The 20,681-nt window shown below is 37.1% G+C and overlaps 1 protein-coding gene across 2 annotated transcripts; it reads left to right on the top strand.

Annotated features, from left to right (window-relative positions):
- Nucleotides 1-308: 308 nt before the first annotated feature.
- LOC116019014 lies at nt 309-19,166 on the top strand. Of its 2 annotated transcripts, none has more exons than XM_031259079.1 (10): nt 309-717; nt 1,576-2,089; nt 10,695-10,780; nt 11,686-11,846; nt 11,939-12,150; nt 13,621-13,706; nt 16,845-17,765; nt 18,138-18,359; nt 18,440-18,564; nt 18,702-19,166. In XM_031259079.1, exons 2-10 carry the CDS (start codon nt 1,583-1,585, stop codon nt 18,755-18,757), a joined length of 2,376 nt encoding a protein of 791 aa, XP_031114939.1. In that variant the 5' UTR covers nt 309-717; nt 1,576-1,582; the 3' UTR covers nt 18,758-19,166. The 2 variants fall into 2 exon arrangements, with proteins under 2 accessions (XP_031114939.1, XP_031114938.1); XM_031259078.1 differs by having other exon boundaries at nt 310-745.
- Nucleotides 19,167-20,681: the final 1,515 nt, after the last annotated feature.

Genomic DNA, 20,681 nt, shown 5'->3' with positions numbered 1-20,681 from the left:
TGATCATTGGCCTTGAGTATGAAGCAACCTGACCCTTAGAAGTGTCTACAGTTCAGGGAGGAAATTAGTTAGTATGTCCGACGATAAAAACTCTGAGCTATAAAAAAGAAAATTAAATATACTAAAAATGAACATTTATTTGTGATGCAGAATATAATTTGCCTTTCTCACCTCATTTTCTTTTTATGGAAGAATAACCAATCTTCATAATAAAATAACTTGATCCAAATTAGGCAATCTTGAGTTGAATTTCATACATCTCTCAATTCCTGAAACTCATACGGCTATTGGACCTAGTGAACTAACCAATAAACTCAAACTCACCAAGTCATTGTTTAAGTCAACAAGATGCTGTGTTAGTGTTAGCCACCGCCCACCGACTACAACGCCGAGCACTTCAAACCTAGTAACTCACAAACATACGAAAAGATTCAGCATCAATTTCATCCCAACTCGATAAAACGTTAGCATTTAGGAAATACGGAGTATAAATTATGCTAGATTTTATCGAGGTCGGCTGAGATGTCGTAAATGTCCAATCCTCTGCTTAAACGGGGAGATTTTTCAGAGACCGCTTTCTCCACTCGACCCTGCCCTTCACGCTACACCCAAGCACCGCTACAGAGCTTTGGTTGTCACGAAAAGCAAAATAGGGCCGGCGAAGGGCGGGAGTTTACTCTGATTCTGGAATTCTCCCGCTGAATTTTGAGAATTCGCGTATGTCGTCGTCTCATACTAATGAGAAGTGAGTTGAATTTTAATTCAACTCCTTTTGAGCTTTCATCTAGTTCTGAATCAAGTGTTGCTATGGTCTTATCGCCATACTTTTCTGTCTGTTGGGAGAAAGATTGAAATTGGATTAAATTTGTTGTTTTCTTATTTTGTTGCTGGGTTATTTAATTTATGCAAATTTTAAAATTTTTAAAATACTTTTTCTCATTCTCGGTACGGCAAACTTTCTTCTCTTACTTCTTGTTCTATTTGTTAATTTTCTGTGTTTAATTGTTTATAACAATTATTGGTTTTGTATACTTGGCTGTTTTAGTAAGAAACTGATATGAAATACTTTGTTGGACTCAGCTCGGAGTTTGGTTATTGAGCTTAGTAAGGACTAGAAATGTAGTTAATTTGTGATATTTTTGTTATTTATTTGTGGAAATGTGGGCAATATTTTGTATTTTTACTCTTTATGGCAGTATTCTGCCACCAACCTTGATGCTCATTTTGAGCTACTGTTAGTTTCTATGAAGAGTTAAATGTTACAGTTATACTTTTCAACTTAAACATTTGTTACCTCTGGATTTTAGTAATAGTTGAAAAAGTGGACTGCAGTGGGTTACACTAGTCAAATGCTAGGTAGCTTGGTGCTCTTTTTTTGGGGGTACTTTGGAGGGAAAGGGGGATTTGAACTTCTCAACTTGGCCAACTAAGCCAATGGACCAATGCTTGGGAGGTTTTAGTAGTTTTGTAGTTTCCCTTGTGGCTGAGATTTCCCTCTGTGTTCTTGACGGATTCAGGGATAAAAGAGTGCTTTATGCTGTTTTGATTTAGGTCATGTTATTTATCTTTTGACAGAAATGCAATGATGGACGCTTGTGATCAAGTATCTAATGGTGTATCTTCGGTGGTGGATTGTCCCGAAAAGAAAAGGTCAAAGAAGAAAGGGGATATATCAAAAAATGTTGCAGAGGTTCTTGCTAAGTGGAAAGAACACAATGCCAACCTTAACTCTATGGCAGATGGGCAAACAACTTCAAGAAAAATAGCTGCAAAAGGATCAAAGAAGGGATGTATGAAGGGTAAAGGTGGTCCAGAGAATCACCGTGTTAACTATAGAGGTGTGAGGCAAAGGACATGGGGTAAATGGGTTGCTGAAATCCGAGAGCCAAATCGAGGAAGTCGAATTTGGTTGGGGACCTTTACCAACGCACTTGAAGCTGCTCTTGCTTATGATGAAGCTGCAATAGCAATGTATGGCACAAGGGCCCGGCTCAACTTGCCTAATTACAGCTTGTCTAGGCAGTCTTTGAAAAATTCTTCTTCATCATTGACTGAGTTGGACTCTCGCTCTGCTTCAAGCCCCAGTGAGGTTTGTAATGCTGTCAATACTCAACTTGCCATAATCTCCCTGGCTGTATGGACTGTATTTATCTAGTCTCTTTTCAAACTAAGTGCTAAATATGCTGTATGCTCTTGAGGTTTGTTATGTGTTTTATTATGCTGAAAACACATATATGAATTGCTCTTTGACAAACTGTATAGATTTCTAATTTACTCCCCACATGGAATCCCATAGCACATCCAGCAAATACTTGCACATGTAAAAATGATTTACAAAATTGCATTGCACTATAGTAGTATTCCTAGGCAAATTAATGTGAAAAACAAAAACCACAAGCTTAGTAGCTTCAATGTAAACCCTATGGGATTGGCTCAATATTTGTATAAATATAGGATCTCTTTACAGTCCAATACACAGAAATACAATAAACCTTTATTGTTTTTCTTGAGAAATTGAAGAGCAGAAAACTTTTATTATTTTTTTTTATTTCACACTTTTACACACTGATACACATATATATTCAAATAGAAAAGGACATAATTCCCTAAATCCTGGCATTATCCCTGATAATGCTCCACTACCTGAAATCCCTGAACATGCTTCCTATTTTATATTATTATGTCTAACAAAAAGAAGAAATAAGATATTTCAACACTCCCCCTCAAGCTGGAGCATATAAATCAAATGCTCCTAGCTTGCTAGAAATGAAATCAATCCTAGGTCCACGAAGAGATTTAGTGAGGATATCAGCAAGTTGATCATTTGATCCAACAAATGTGGTGACAATGTCTCCTGATGCAACCTTCTCTCGTATAAAATGGCAATCAACCTCGATATGTTTGGTCCTTTCATGAAAGACAGGGTTGGATGCAATGTGTAGAGCTGCCTGATTATCACAAACTAACTTCATAGGACCGATCTTACAAAAATCGAGTTCTATGAGGAACTGCTTCACCCAAATTAATTCACAAGTCCCCAATGCCATTGCTCGGTATTCTGCTTCTGCACTTGACCGTGCAACCACATCTTGTTTCTTGCTTTTCCAAGAAATAAGATTACCTCCAAATAAAATGCAGTATCCTGATGTTGATCTCCTATCCCAAGGACACCCTGCCCAATCTGCGTCTGTGTAGCCAACAATTTCTGTATGTCCGTGATCTTTGTAGATTAAACCTGTACCTGGAGATCTTTTCACATATCTTAAAATTCTGATAGCTGCATCCCAATGACTTTGACTTGGTTCTTGCAAAAACTGACTAACGACACTTACAGCAAAGGAAATATCAGGACGAGTGATAGTCAAGTATAATAACTTGCCTACTAATCTCTGATACCTGCTTGGATCTGATAGAGGTTCACCCTGTCTTGGAAGAAGTTTGACATTCTGATCCATAGGCGTATCAACTGGTTTACTATTTGTCATGCTTGTTTCTTCAAGAATATCCAAAGCGTATTTCCGTTGTGATATGTAGATACCTTGATTGGATTGAGCAACTTCAATACCTAGGAAGTATTTTAACTTTCCAAGGTCCTTTGTCTCAAAATGTTGAAACAAATGTTTCTTTAGTTCATGTATTCCTCTCATATCATCACCTGTGACAACAATATCATCAACATAAACCACTAAATATATGCTTTTTCCAAATAGATGTCTATAAAAGACAGAATGGTCAGCTTTGCTTTGAATCATGCCAAATTGTTGAACCACATCACTAAATCTTCCAAACCATGCACGTGGAGATTGCTTCAATCCATAGAGAGAGCGTTTGAGGCGACAAACAAGATTCGTTCCAGTCTTAGCCACAAAACCAGGAGGCTGCTCCATATATACCTCTTCTTTCAAGTCTCCATGCAAGAAGGCATTTTTTATATCCAACTGATACAATGTCCAGTGACGATTTGCTGCCATTGAAAGGAAAAGACGAATGGATGCAATTTTAGCAACGGGTGAAAAAGTGTCGGTGTAGTCAATGCCAAAAACCTGCGTGTACCCTTTAGCCACTAGTCTGGCTTTAAGTCTCTCAATTTGTCCATCCGGACCAACCTTCACATTATACACCCATCTACAACCAACTACAGTTTTTCCAGGAGGCAAAGGAACTAACTCCTAGGTTCCAGATGAGTGTAGTGCTTCCATTTCATCAATCATTGCTTGCCTCCATTCCGAATGAGTTAATGCTTCTTTGATATTTTTTGGAATAGACACATTAGATAAACTGGTAATGAAAGCACAATACTCTGGAGACAACCGTTTTTGTGTAAGGAAGTTATTAATAGGATAAGGATTTCGAGTGGATCTTTTACCTATTCGACTGGCAATTGGGGAGCTTGTTGTGGTATTTTGGACCGTGTCAGTGGGCAACGCTGGTGTCGGACATGAATCAACCAAGCATTCATCCTCTTGAGAGCTTTGACGATTGCGCCGATGGTAGGTGTACAAGAAAGGTGAACTCTGTCTTTCTTGAATGGTTGACAATGGTGTAGTTCTTTCAGCAACATCAGGAGACACAGGTTCTGTGAAAGTAGTTCTTTCAGCAACATCAGGAGACACAGGTTATGTGAAAGTAGGAACAGGAAGAATTTCTGTGGCTTTTAGTGGTTCCCCCAAGAAGTCAGATTCATCAACTGAAGTGGAGGAGAAAAAAGGTGTAGTTTCAAAAAATGTGACATCAAAGGAAGTATAGAAACGATGTGTTTTGGGACAATAACACCTAAAACCTTTTTGGAGGCGAGAGTACCCAATGAACAAACACTTTATAGCCTTGGCATCAAGTTTGTCTCGTCCTGGGGTGGAGTCATGGACGAAGCAAGTACACCCGAAAACCCGTAATGGAAGCTTGTAGAGGGGTTCTTGTGGGAGTAAAAGATTAAGAGGAATTTTTCCTTGTAACACAGAAGATGGCATTCGATTTATGAGATGACAAGAATGAAGTATAGCATCTCCCCAAAATCTTTTAGGGACCTTGTGATGAATGAGCAAAGTGCGGGCTGTGTCAACAAGATGACGTATCTTCCGTTCAGCAGCTCCATTTTGCTGAGGGGTCCTAGCACATGAAGATTCATGAAGTATTCCTGTGCGGAAAAGAAAGAAGTAAAAGAGTCAGAGAAATATTCTCTGGCATTGTCACTGCGTAGAACTTTGAGAGAAACTCCAAATTGATTCATGACTTCATTGTAAAATGTTTTGAACACATCAAATAGTTCAAACCGATTTTTCATTAGAAAGACCCAACTGCATCGAGAAAAATCATCAATGAAGACAACAAAATACAAGAACCCTAAGGTGGTTGAAACACGACATGGTCCCCAAACATCAGAGTGAACTAGAGAAAAAGGTGTACTGACCCTTCTATTCACTCTACTAGGATATGAGGCTCTTGAGTGTTTCCCAAGTTGACAAGACTCACATTCTATGTTCTTTAAATATGACAAGCCAGGAACAAGTTGTTTTAATTATTAATATTGGGATGCCCAAGGCGACAATAGCTAAGGAGAGGTGAAACAGTAGCGGCGCAAGCTGTGTTGGTATTGGTAGAGCCTAAAAGGTGGTAGAGTCCTTGTGATTCATGTCCCGTACCAAGCATTTCCCTTGTCTGTCGGTCCTGAATAACCACAGAATCAGAAGAAAAGGTAACAAGGCAATTAAGGGAGTGAGTTAGTTGATGAATTGAAATCAAGTTGAAAGGACAACCGGGAATGTAAAGAACATGTTCTAAAGAAAAGGAATGGATAGTGACTTTTCCAATTCCCTTAGCTTTCCCTTTTGATCCATCACCAAAGGTAACAGATGGAAGAAAATCAGAGAAATCAATTTTGGAGAAAAAAGAGGGATTACCAGATATGTGATCGGTGGCCCCAGAGTCTAAAACCCAAACAGAGTTTGATTGTGAAGCAAGAGCAGTGTGGGAGCTGTCTGGAGAAATGGTTGTCTTGGCAGCCTTTAATTGCAAGAATTCTGCATACTCAGCTTTTGAGATAACTTGTGTATTTGAATCCTCAGTATCTGAATTCGCAGATTGAGCTATATTAACCATAGTTGGTTTCCCATGAAGTTTCCAGCAAACCTCACGAGTGTGTCCTTGTTTGTTACAAAAGTCACAAAAACGGGTAGAGTTTCGTCCTCCACCTCGACCACCTCGATTGCCTCCTCCACCTCTTCCTCTGTGGTGACTTTGAGTAGTAAGGGCAGAATGATCAACAATGGTTGATGATGTACTTCCTTTATAAATAGAGGAGACTTGAAGAAGTCTTTTGAACATTTCTTTGGTATTTGGGACAGCTCCATCACCAAGTATACTGTTTCGGACTTGTTCAAATTCTGGTTCAAGCTTGGCAAGTGTAAGAACAACAAAGAACTTGTCGCGTTGAGTAAGTTGTTCTTCGGGTGATCCTCCAATAGGCATGAGTTTGTTGAATTCAGCCATGAGTCCTTGGATTTTCCCCAAAAAATTTTCCATGGACATTTCTGACTTCTTGATATTTAATATTTCACTGACAATGAAATAAAAACGAGAGACATCGTTTGTGTAAAGAGATTGAGCCTGTTTCCATACAGAAAAACAGGTTCTGAATGGCCTAAACATGGGGATCAATTCAGGGACAAGAGATTGCCATAATAGACTGCATAGTTGGGCATCAACTCTCTTCCAAATATCCTTTTCATGCTGGATTTCTTCTGCTGTTGTAGTGAGGTGATCAACCACTCCTTGACCCATAAACCATAGTTCTACTGCTGATGCCCAATCTTGATAATTTTGGGAACCAATGAGTTTTTCACTGGTGATAGTTAAACTCCCAGAAAGATTTGGAACATAGACTTTAGGTTGATCGGGAAGAGAAGTTTGAGTTGGAAGAGAAGTTTGAATTGGAAGGGAAGTTTGAACGGGAGGAGAAGTGTTCTGGACACTTTCAATAATTTCTTCATCTGCCATATTGATAAAATAAAAGTGAGAAAATCAGGATAGGGTCGCAGCAGGGAGATAGGCTGATCTGGAAATTTTCGCCGGAAAACGTCGCCGGAAAAGTGCCTCACGTGCCGGCGCGTGGAGGCGCGTGGTGTCGGAATTGCATCGCCGGGGTGGCGCGTGAGGGCGCGTGAGGGGGTGACAAGTTGCCGGAAAAAGATGGGCAAGGTCGCCGGAGTTTTTATTGAAGGTTTGTTGCAGTAGTTTGTTGATAGAAGCTCTCAGGTTTGTTGTACTAGAAGTGAAGCAGATTGGCAGTGAAGCTGATGGACATTTCTGAGGAAGGGAAGAAATTTTCAGGCCTAAGAAGGAGCAGGCTCTAATACCATCTTGAGAAATTGAAGAGCAGAAAACTTTTATTATTTTTTTTTTATTTCACACTTTTACACACTGATACACATATATATTCAAATAGAAAAGGACATAATTCCCTAAATCCTGGCATTATCCCTGATAATGCTCCACTACCTGTTCCACTACCTGAAATCCCTGAACATGCTTCCTATTTTATTTTATTATGTCTAACAAAAAGAAGAAATAAGATATTTCAACAGTTTTTTATATGATATTAGAACTTATGTATCCTTGCTATCTTTTCCTCTTCGTTTTTTAAGCAAGATGTTATTTTTCTAGTGAAAAAGCGTGTCTGTCCTCTTAGTTCCAACCTTTCGTTGCCTTTGCAAACGAACACCACTGCGTTGTTTGGGACCTCATAGCCACCCACCGCCAAGAAACCCATCACCGGAGACGCATTGCCCAATCAGTAGAGCTCCGTTATGTTTTTCTTATCTCTCCTTCTTCGGTGATATTCTAGTCAAACCACATACACCAAAGTATTCTTTTTCCTTTGGCAATCACAATGATATATCTTTCTCCTATTGCCAAAAGCTTTGAACAAGGTAAAATCCCTTTATACTAATGATATTCAACATCTCTATTCCCTAATCTCCAATATGCTTAATTTTCAGTGTCTGATTGATATGGATATACTAGAATTCTTTGGATTAGTGGACACATTGCAACAGTAATATAATAACCTATTGGTTTCGAGATATACGATTCTAGTTCTACCTCGTCAGTGACGACCCTAGTCAAATATGAGGAGTATCTTTCGTTTAAGGCTTCAAGAGCTTCCATTTCTATAGCAAATAGTGTTACTTCTGCTTCATTTCTAGCTTGTGTCTCTCTGACTAGTCCCTTAAGTACTTGGATTCTTGACTCGGGTGCCTCATACCATATTTTTGGCAATTCATGTCTCATAGTCCAAGTCGTTGCCCATGGTTGCTTTAGCAAATGGTTATCAAACACTAGTTGCTGGTGTTGGGTGTTGGTCAGGCTTTACTTGTTTCTTCTATACCTTTATAGTTAATTTAATATGTTCCTAATAGTCCTTTCAACCTTGTCTCTATGAACAAAATTACTCGTTCACTTCATTGTTCCATAACCTTTTATGTTGACTCAGTTGTTGTGTAGGATCGCAACACGAGGAAGATGATTGGCACCGAGCATGATTCAGTTATTCACTGGGCCTTTATTACCTTTATGGTGATGATCTAGTTGCGTATTTGTTAGCTAATTTTCCCATGGTTTTTCATAGTCTATCCAAACTTTAATGGATGGCTCAAGGTCATTCTATTGAGTCTTTAGATTGAAAGTTGTGCCACCTTGGAAAGCAATCTCATAGGAGTCATAGGTCCCTTCCAAAGAGAGTTAATGATTGGGCAGCCCCCCGTTGTGATTTAGTTCAAATTAATATTTGGGGTCCGTTTTGAGTCACTTCTACTTAGGTGAGTCAAGTGTGGTATGTAAACTTTGTCACTCTTTATATGGCCTAAAGCAATCTTGTGAGTCTAATTTGGACAGTTTAGCTCCGTGGTTTGTGAGTTTGGTATGATTTGAAGTGAAGTTGATCACTTTGTGTTCTATCAGCACCTTGATGATGGATTGATGATGGATGCATCTATTTTGTAGTGTATGTGAATGGCATTGTTATTACAGATAGATATCAAGAAGGCATCTCATGAGCCTGGTTTGGACAATTTAGCTTTGTGGACTGTGAGTTTGGTATGACTTTAAGTGAGGTTGATCACTTTATTTGGCGGATGCATCTATCTTGTAGTGTATGTGGTCATGTGGATGACATTGTTATTGCAGGAAGAGATCAAGAAGGCATATATGTCTTTCAATCAATTCTAGACTAAAGATTTAGGCAAGCTAAAGTACTTTCTTGGATTGAAGTGGCCCAATCTAGCAATGGTAGTCATTTCTCAAATAAAATATGCCCTGTATAGAAGAAACTGACATTCTAGATTGTAGACTTGTGCATAATTTGATGGATCCAAACTCTAAACCTCTACCAAGACAAGGGGAGCCATTGCTTGCAAGAGCAATACAAGAGATTAATTGGGAAGTTGAGCTACCTTACAATCACATGACCATATGTCTCTTTTGTAGTTCGTGTATTAAGTTAGTTTCTTGAGAACCCATGTGATCATTGTTGGGATGTTGCTGTTCGAGTTATAAGGTGCATCAAGAAGGCACTAGGGCAAGGTTTACTATATGAAGACAGAAGACGAACACATGCTCATATTGTTTTGTACTTTGATGCAAATTGGGCAAGTTGTCCATTTGATAGATGCTCTACTTCAGGTTATTGTGTGCATATTGGTGGTAACCTTGTATCTTGGAAGATGTTAAAATTGAGGGATTGAAAAACTTGGTGGCTGTTAAATAGTCACTACCTACCAGTTAGGCAGGAGCAAAATTTGTGAGAAACCAAACCTACTCCTACTAGGAGGATTAAAATTCCCTATTATTCAATAGAAGAAGAGTAAGAAGCAAGATGTTGTTGTCGAGTCTAGTGCTGAAGCGGAAGCTATGTATTGTGATATAGCCCTTGCTATATGTGAACTTATGTGGTAGAAGCACTTGCTCCCAAAGTTATAGTGTTGTGATATTGCTCAAAGTTACTGTGTTGTGATGTTGCTCAAATGACATTGATATGTGATAATTAGACAACAATATACATTGCCTCAAATCCAGTCTATGATGAGAGGACCAAACATAAATGTCGATTACCACTTTATCAAGGAGAAGATCGTGTTAAGATGTATCACAGCCGGTTTTGTTAATTTTGCTGATTAGTTGGCACTGGCAGATATCTTGACTAATTTTGTTAAAGCTCCTACAATTGGGTATATTTGTAAATTGTAACGAACTTGGAGCATATGATCTATATGCTCTAGCTTGAGGGGTAGTGTTGAACACTAGAAAGTATAGACCCACTCCTAGTAGGAATGGGATTGGGTCAATATTCTTAGGACCTCTGTACAGTTACACAGAAATAAAGTAAACCTTTATTGTTTTTACTGATTTAAAGTATAATCCTGAATCTAGATCACTCCATCAATACACATCAATATATTCATTAATTTTAATTTTAATATTGCTTATGCATCATTTGATGTTTTTAAATTTTAATGCATAGTTGCAGAGTACTAATATCTCTGATTAGTCCTTCAAAATGTCAAATAAATGGTTTATTTTATGGTTTATTTTCCTTCTTGAAATAAGCTGAAGCTTTAATCTCTTAACATTTCTCTAATTGTGTAATACTGTAATGCGAATATAATGTTGTATTGCAATTACCATCTTGTAAACTTTTGTAGGCGACAACAGTAGTGCAGTGCAGTGATAAAGGATCATCTAGCAACTTGGGTTATTGTGATGAGAGTCAAGATGTTACTGCAACTGGGTGAGTTGTAAGAATGATTTTTGGCTTTTTAAAATTTATATGGAAACAATGTCCCTTAGGTTGGATCTAAATGGTTGAAAATTACTCAACTGTTTTTAAATTTATTTTTTAATCTTTTCGCCGAAAGGTTAGGGGAGGAGTTATTGGAATAGTAGGCCACATGACTGGATCAAGATTCCAGAAAATTAAACATAATTTGCATCTGTCAAGATAATATGAAACAGATCTTGGCAGTTTAAAGACTTAAATGAGATCTGCAGGTGATTTATTTGCTTATTCGCTCGTTACTTTGTTTGTTTCTCTTCATCTTTGCATGTGAACTATTTGTTCTATTAAAAAACTAATATGCAGTTCATAGTTTCTTGTTTTTGTGTGCACAAAATCTGTCTGACTTGGCACTAATTATCAATTGTATAGCATTTTCATCCAAATGTGTGCATACAAATTTAGATCCATGTGCAAAATTCAATTTTGTATGGATTACGTTCCTTTTAAAGGCATAAACTTGCAGAATTTTAATACAAGGCAAACTCTTAAAGCATCCTATTTGAATAATGAAGAGAAGGGAATGGAACAAATTGTGTCAGCACAGCCATTTTTAAGCATTTGGTTATAATGATTGTATGGGCTTGGAATTTTCACATACAAAAATACAGTGCAAGTTCTGACACTATTTACTTAGAACAGTTTCACTAATCTTTTTTAGCTCACAATTTAGTTTCATGTCATGGGCGACTGTCAAATGGCCTGTGGTGTGTTTTCATTGTTGTTAGGTCAAGTATTTCATAGTATCTTATATGCTTGAGATGGACAAACATATGAACTTCTGGCTAATCTGTTTTGGCTCATAGGTGACTTCCATGTTGTGGGTCATGGCTGACTTTTCTGTTGTTGGATTCTTCCAGGGAGGATACAAATAATGAAGGGCATGTCTCTGAAGATTTAAGAATGACTGCTGAAGATCAAGTAGAGTACAATGATAAGCTTGATATCGTGATTAGTGAGGACAAGCTAACGAATGATGTCCCTTCAAATGAATCGAGAGGACTATTGATGGAAGATAAAGGTAGTATGGAGATTCCTCGTTGTCATTATAGAGGTGTTAAGCAGAGAAGATATTTGATTAATGTGTTTCTGAAACTTTGAACCTTAATACAGGCATCAATCAGCAGTTAGATATATTTAGTGGTGCATACAAAGCTGCTATTGCCCAAGACAAAGCTGCAAAAAGATTGCATGGTCCTTGTGTACAGCTCCTTCCTACCTGCAAGTTAGGAATGAAATCTTGGACACGTTCTTCTTTGGGGTCGTCAGGATCTGACTTGACAACATCAAACCATGCTGAAGTTAGTACAGCTGGTAATACAAAGGTGAAGTTGTATTAATAACATTTTTTCATTAATTCAAATTTTGAGGCAAAATGAATATAGTTCATGAAAAGGAGGAAAACTTTTCCCTCTTGTGGCAAAATGAATATAGGCAAAAATAATAATGAAAAAAGAAGTTACGGTTCTGACATTTTATGGACTTGAGCTGACAGCTTCTTTATTATGTCCTAGATTGTTAGTATATGCATATTAGTCCTTTCCAACCTTTTTGTTTTCCCTGTTGAATGCTGATGGAAGCACCACTGGCAAAACTTTCCTTTCCCGAGCATTCAATCCTAGCTTGCCTTTTAATGAGTTAAGCACTTAATCCTACTGTGTGTGTATGCATACACTACTACTAACATAAATGAAGTACTTAAAAATAAATCATGTTAATAATGAATTAATGTGGATGTGGATTTGCTACTACTGCAGCTTCATTCAAGAAAATCATCTCTAACAAAGACGAAATGCCTGTAGCCTTCTTCATAGAGAGTACTAGTAGGAGCTGAAACATCTGATGTTTAACACTTTAACATAAGGACCTTCAAACATGATCATTGACTTCGGAGACAAAAGGGGCATGCTCACTGACAAAAGTTAAACCTTTTTGACTAGCTAAACCAAAAAGCCTTAGGATTAACTTCTTCAATTTGACCAAAGGATGACCTAGGCAAAAATGGATCTGATCGATGGGGAGCAGAGACAGTATTTGCAAAATGCAGATGAAGATACTGATAGAAATATAGGACGCCTTCAGACTGATGACCTTTGCCAATTGTCCTCTTCATCTTGAAATCCTCAGTGAGACAGTGACACCAGAATTAGGAATAGAATTATGATGGAATTCAATTGTTTAGTTAGTTTACTTGCAGCCATAAGATTACATGGTAATTTGAGTAGCCATAAGCATGATATGAGTGGGATTAAGAGCTGTAAGAGAACTAAACAATTAGGGATTACCCAATATATGAACAAAAGCCCGAGTCAATGACCCTACCCCAGGAATAGTATGGGACACAAAATTTGGGCCAAATTTTGTTCTGTATAGTTTTACATTGTCTAATTTTCATTCAAAATAATTTAGTTTTCTAGATTGTTCTGTGTTACATACACAAATGCAAAACTCTGTTTCCAACTTGTACTGCTTTAATTTTAAAAAAGAGACGAATTTATCAGAGAAATGCCTCACCATTGTTCATCTCATTCCAAAAGCAGACTAGCTGGAATGATGCAGTAAGTTTGTCGCCTACTTCTACTTGCAAAATGTAGTTCAGTGAAGTTGGTTTTCATAGTTAAGGTGCATCCTTTCATATGCCATTGTATTTACTAGACTGATACAGTGGATATTTTAAAGTTTTAATCTAGGAAAGTAGGAAACTAATAAAACTTCCATGTGGAGTTAGGCTTTCCTTTGACTAGCTATGTGGACTGAAAATGTACTTTACATTAGTGATCCCTACATTGCTGCAGGTGACAGTATGTCTGCAGTGTGGTGATGAAGGATTCAGCAATTCCTTAATTCATTGTGTTCAGTGTCAGCATGTTGCCATACATCGGTAAGTTTATCTCTGCATATTCTTATCATGAAAACATGGAAGTGATCCACTTGAAAAGTAGTAATATATACCTTGAAAATTTTATAAATACTGGACGGGTATGTCTTCTAGTTAGCTTCATTTTTTTTTTTCTTTTGGCCACAACAATGATATATATATATATAACTGACCTAACATCCTAACCAATATATAAGAATAGTATGATTTAGTTACTCTTTATTTTTTTTGGCTGCAATGATATATATATATATATAGGAAGGATCATATGAGAACATGTGCCCCATGTAAAAAGTGTGGATTAATGATTAATCTCAGCCATCTGGGTTCATCAAGGACTGAAAATTAAGGGGAAACACATTGGCATTTCCGTAATTACAGTGTTGCGTTTGGAAACTCTTGATAGTGCATCCGTGGATTACTAACAGTGCACTGATCTATAATTGTGCACTGACATGTGTGCAGTATTAGTTATCCACGAATGCACTATCAAGCGTTTTCAAATGCACCATCATAATTATGGAAATGCCACCACATTTTTTTTTCTATTTTTTCCTTAATTTTTAGCCTGTGACGACCTGATCAACCCAGATGGATGAATGAGACTAGTCCGCACTTTTTACATGGGGCACTTGTTCTCACTTGAACATGTTATCAAACAAAGACAAAAGGATAGTGTAGGCAAACAAATATACAAGGAGACAAACCACAAATTGACATTAAAGAGCGCAAAAAAATTGCCTATACAATTACTCTGCAAGAGCCTGGCCCTAAAACAGTGAAAGAAAAAGCAAACAGAGAAAGCTACACAACAAAAAAAGTATACAACAGGCTAAAATAACCAGGATCCACTTCAAAGCTTCACTGATCTGTAAGGAGCATCAGATTCAGCCCTTGCTGTATTGCTACAAAAGATTCATGTGGATGAGTAATCTTATTTTCAATTCCCATAGCTGCTGCTTTGATCACTGCCCTAGATGGTCTCTAATTACAACCTCGATCCTTGTTTGGTTCCTACTTCCTGCACATTATGGGGCTTCATTAAGTCTGATTGTGTTTCCTTGAGGTGGCTGCAAACAAGATACTTCCACTCATGTCCTATGTTCACGACCCAACATTGTTTGCTATTATGAAATCATTAATCCATTTCCTAGAGCTTAAAACACCTTTGACCTTCCAAAGGAGATCTGATAGAATTTTCAAAGAGGTGTTTATTTCTATTTCTCAACAATTTACAGCGGGTCATTGCAAAAAGCCAAGCATTCTCTTTTATTCCCCACTGATTTTTAATCCAAAAATCAGGTATCAAGGCATTGAGTAAATTTTCTCCTACTCCAATGTTCGACAGTGCCCAGACATGTCTTGCAAAGTGAGATTCCTGCAATATGTGGATTGAGGTCTCTCCTTTACAATGATCACAAATATTCTCAACCTCCATTTTTCTGGTTCTTTTTATTATTATTATTATTTTATTTTGTTTCCTCTTGAGGTAGAGCATTCTTGCAGGTTCTCCAAAGGAAAATCTTGATTATGGATGGAACCTTCAAGCTTGTTTAGCTAACAAATCCATGTTGAATGCTCTCAAGTCTTCAAATCTTGTGCCTTCCTTTTTCAGAATTTTCATCCTGTCCCATGCTACGCATTTAATTTTTGCCAACTCTTGATTGCTTCCCCACCAGAACTGTGCTTTCATAGCTTCAAGTTCCCATCTGGTAATTGAAAATGCTCATAGAATATGCTAGAACTGCTTGAGCCCCTGTCTGGGTAAGGATTTCTTTACCTGAACAAGACATAAAACCTTCCTTCCAGCTGATGTCTTTGGTCGACATTCTATATCTAATGCTCTGAAAATTTTCAGTTTTGGATCTCCTCATCACAGTTGGCAACCGTAAATATTTACCATGGGCTTGGACCACCAGAATGGCAAGCACATTTCAGATCTGTCATTTCACTTTTTTTTTTCTTTTTTTTTTTTGCAAAAAAAACAATTGCAGATTTTCCTGTTTGATCTCTTGCTTTGTTGCTTCAGTGTATAAATCCAGTAACCTTCTTTGCTTCCTCCACAGTTGCCTTTACAAATATTAGTGTCATCCACAAAAAATTAATGGGAAATGCTTGGAATGCTCCTTGTCGCCTTGATCCCTAAAATACCTCCCTCCATTTCCACTCTCTTCATCATACACAAATGTGCCTCTTTACTAAACAATATAATATATATATATATATATATGTGTGTGTGTGTGTGTGTGTGTGTGTGTGTGAGGTGAGAAAAATCTAGTTTGAGAGCTGTTAAAGATTATGGAGTAAAAAACTGAGAAGACACAGGTCATGATTCAGTATCATTAAAACCTATTTGACAAGCCTATAAATTGTTTTAGAGGCTTTGTAAGGAAAAAATAATGAAAAAGACTGACAAAGTAAGAAACTGAGTAACTGACACCAATTCAGTACTAACCACCCTCCCCCCCCCCCCCCCCCCCTCCCCTGTGCGGCACAAGACAATGCTTGGAAAGACTGAAGGACTTCTGCTCTCAGAACTGGCTGAAACCATAGAAAAGGGGTAACACTCGGGACAAAAGGCTTATTCAATGCCCATTTTCTTAGTCACTATTCTTGACTTTCTCATATCTCTCTTCATCCAGCTCTGATACTTGCCCATCTGCACAGTTATAGATTGCACATGAATGAGCTATCAATTTATTTATCCATACTTGACTTGAAAATATTTGAATCATCAAAAAAGATTTAAATGGTATGAATATTATATTTTCCTGTTTTAAGACTGGAAATTACATTGCAATGAAACTGCATTTTGGATTTGAGCATTGAGTTTTTCCCAAATATAATTTGGGCTTTACACCAATATCTATCAAGATAACTTTTGACAAAAATTTTATACTGCTAACTGAAAGGGATTGATAGAAAAGATCCTTATTAGCATTCAGAGTCAGGTATATCTGATTTCAAAAATAAAATTGAATGGGCTAGTCACCAAAATTGACGGAACCTTATCAAAGGGCATTAAATTTGGGGAAAAGTTCTTTACCTTTTGAACTTCTAATATTCATAGCAAATAATTTCCTTGTGTACAGAAGTTTTCAGTTCATATTGCTTTCTTGTCATTTCCTTCTTTTTCTACAGTTATTGCCTTGACAATTTGCCGAACTCTCTGGAGAAGTTTGTCCATTGGCTGTGTGAAGACTGTAAAGCTCATGTTCCATGCCAATTCACTAGCCAAAAATCAGGCCCATCCATGATGGGGAAACATTATGCTATTGCAGAACATTCTAATTCAACTCCTGCAGCAGCACTGAACCGAAAGCACCTTTACAATCTCATTGCTGAGTCCGAAAAGTGCATCTGTAAGGATAATCTTCTGCGATCTGATAAAACTTGTACAAAAGTCAACTTGGGACAGGCTGAGGCAATGGAAAGTGCATCTTCTCCTCTTGGAATGAAATTGAAGAATGTTGAGCAAGCTATTTCAACTCAGTCTGAGGAACGGAGAACACAGAATAGTTCTTCACATCAACAAGAAACACATGAGAGTGAGTTGATTGAGAGTGTGCGTTCGGTGGATAATGGCTCTGTCCTAACTCCTAATGAGGAGACCCTACCTAAGCAATCTCAACTGTGTTTAGCTAGAGTAGAGGACTGCAAACGTGCAAATTATTCCCCATGTCAAACTTATTTGGAAATGGACCCTGGCCAACGAGAGGATACTAAGTTAACGTGTGGATTTTGGCCATCAGAGAAATCAAATAATATTGGAGATGTTAATTGTTCAGTAACTAATTTAATGGTGAAAGAGCATGGTAATTTCCGTCAGCCTGCAGTGGCACATGAAGAAACTGATTCAGTGGAGCTTGCGCTTTCAATTGGTGATTGCTCTTTTATGAACAAGGAAATGAAGAAAACATCATTTTGTAAGGACAAGCCTGACCAAGAAAAAAATCCTGAAGAAATATTACTTCTCAGCTGTGAGAGCAATCTCAAAACAAAAACTTTTACAATACCAGAATGGCATGGTCAGTCACAACCTGTTACTGTTCCAATTTGGAGGTGAGAGTAGCATATTCTTTTTCCCTAACAAATATATTAGGCATACAGCTAAAAAGGAAAATGGCATGCAAAATTGTTGTGGATTGATACTTCCCCATTTTTCTTTTCTCTACCATTTTTGTGAGTGCATTCACTGATAATCAATATGTTTTCTTTCCATGTTTTGTTTAAATAAACACCATGCTGTTGTAAAAATATGGAGTCAGATGAAATTTAGCGACAACTAATACCCCCATGAGAAACAAAGGTGTTTATGGGATGTGGGAATGAGTCCATTTGAAATGTAGTACTTGTAACTGTACAGTAGCGCAACATTTAAAGCATACTAGATATGTTTAATAGAAATATTAATAGTCTGAATTCTATTAACAGGGGCAGCTTTAATATACTGCATAACAAGTGTGATAAATTTGATGGATTTGTTGCTCGCTTGTCAAGTAAAGCATGCAAAAAGGTGCATGATGAGGCCCATTTGTTTCCACAAATTATCGACTTCAAAATGTTTCTGAAATCTGATCTGCTGCCAAAGACTTTTGCAATCGAGGAGCCCAGTGATGATAATATTGGGATATACTTTTTCCCAGAAAGCACAAGGTTATTGAGTGTTACCAACTTCCTGTCTTGTTGCATAAGATTTTTGAGGTCTTTCTAATTTTGGGTGCCTTGCTGTACAGATATGAAAGAGTTTTTGACCATCTGGTTGACGAGATGATGCGCCGAGGACTTGCCTTGAGTGCCTTCATGAAAAATGCTGAGCTTTTGGTCTTTACTTCAATGGAACTGCAGCCACATTATCGCAGTGAGTCCTACTTGATCCGCATTGCTAGATTTCCTATTTGTAAACCTTATCTGTTTTCCATTAGGGGCACTATTTTCCCAAAATTTTCTGCTGTCTGCTGGGGCAATGCCAAACTACTAGATATAAATTTTGTGCAGGGTTCCATGGAAAGCATTATCTGTGGGGTGTGTTTAGAGAAAAGCAGGATTCTTAGCTGAAGCCTTTGTATTCAGATTCTTCATATCAGGTGGGCACCAAAAGGGCAACAGTGCTGTCTGTATACCCCTTCTAAAAGTTTGTAGTAACTTTCATACCTGGGGAAGTTTTAGCATTTTTATCTTTTTGGGTTTTGCATTTTTTAGTGTACCTTATCAATTGTCATAAACAATCTCATATATACATTATGTATCCCATTCCCAAATCCCAACTTGTCTTTGCTTGAATTCTTCTTAAAGATGATCTTTAGACTTGAAGTCACAAAATATCAGTGCCCGAGTCTAGTTATATTTTGTAACCCAACTTAGTGTTAGCCAGTGATGTATTATAACTAAAGTTGATTCTTGTTTTTCTTCTTACACGTTTTACTACGGAGTATTATTTTTAAAAATTTACTTTGATGATTATAGAGACTTCATTGAAGATCCTGCGCCAATTAATGTATTTTTAAAAATTAAAATTAGGTGGCATTTGTTGGGACTTTTGCATTCTATTATCAGATTTTATACTTATTATTATATTTGTTTGCTTATTTTTGCTGTTCTATTATTATTACTCAAATTCTTTTGTGATTATAAAACTTATTACCTTTCTTTCGTTTTCTAATTTTGAACAATAGAATAAAAAATAAAAAAGAGAAAAAGTCATTGTCATTTTTTTGGTTATACCAAGAGGTGTCCTAAGCAGACTCTAATTGTAGATCTTTAAGTTCGTACCATACTCAGTCCAATCCTTATTTGTATGATTGACCCAATTAAAGGGCAAAGTGTTGATCATATTAGTTTTTTCATACAAGAGGTGGTTCGAATTCTTGACATCTCTTAAAAAGGAGAGTATACAACTACTCACGCTAATCAAGTTTGTTAAAAAGTCATTGTCATTCATTCAATTTTAATTAATTATTTTTGTATATTTAATTATATTTAGTCCTTTAGTTGGATGAGCTAGATTAGTTGGATAGAATCCCTTTTTTTTTTTTTTTTTTTGTTGTATTCTTGTTAATTACTATTCCTACACTAGATGGGAATACATGGCTCTTGCTTTAAATTGTCACTCTCACACCAATTTGAATACCCTACTTTGAATAATAAATCTAAATTTTGTTCGTTTAAATCAGCAGAAATTACATGCATAACAGCATAAGGGTGTCTGCTGCACATCAAATTGTTCTCTAGTTCTTTAGTTCCCTTTAGTGCTACGAGAAAATTAATATTCCTTAAACTGATGTCTTTTTGAAAATTCAAAATATAACTTGCAGAAGTCATTTTTCATATATTCTCATGTTTGGGTGTTCAAAGATAATGAAGTCAAATAAAAACATTTATTCTAGTCAACGAAAAAAAGGTCTAATTTGACAGAAAATGTTTTCTTAAATTTTTAGTTGAAGACATTTTTCAGATTCTTTATTTTTTTGTCTCTCTTATCTTTCATCTCTCTTCAAGCTAATTTTTTTGATAATTATTACCACCACCACCTCTCCTCCACCACACCAACACTATGACTACAACCACCACACCACAATTGCCGCCACGACGCCACCACCACCACTACCTCCGATCCACCACTCTCTTCATCACCACCACACCAACACTACCATCACCACTACTACTACTGCCGCCGCCGCCACCACCACCATCACACCACCACTACTACAACTACTTCCACCACTGCCACCTCCACCACCACACCACTTATTATTATTATTATTATTATTATTATTATATAACAAATAACAAATAATATGTTCATTTTCAACAAAATGAATTAACCAAAAAAGTGATTCTTAACTTTTAGCCAAACAGAACAAAAATAATTTTTTGACCAAACATCATAAAATTAAAATATTTTCAAAAACTTCTAAAAGTCATATTTTGAAAAACAGTTTTCAAGTTTTCAAACAAACCCTTAGGGGCGTTTGGTTC

The sequence above is a fragment of the Ipomoea triloba genome, chromosome 5 (genome assembly GCF_003576645.1).
Source record: "Ipomoea triloba cultivar NCNSP0323 chromosome 5, ASM357664v1".
NCBI lineage: Eukaryota > Viridiplantae > Streptophyta > Magnoliopsida > Solanales > Convolvulaceae > Ipomoea > Ipomoea triloba.
Note: the sequence above shows the minus strand (reverse complement) of the source record. Positions and strands in the feature narration are given on the sequence as shown.

Excerpts from the sequence above, each read along its gene's own strand:
- LOC116019014 (XM_031259078.1), top strand. The coding sequence starts at position 720 with ATGTCGTCGTCTCATACTAATGAGAA. Across the intron at positions 2,090-10,694 it reads CTGCTTCAAGCCCCAGTGAG|GCGACAACAGTAGTGCAGTG; the intron begins GTTTGTAATGCT and ends AAACTTTTGTAG. Across the intron at positions 13,707-16,844 it reads CAGCATGTTGCCATACATCG|TTATTGCCTTGACAATTTGC; the intron begins GTAAGTTTATCT and ends CTTTTTCTACAG.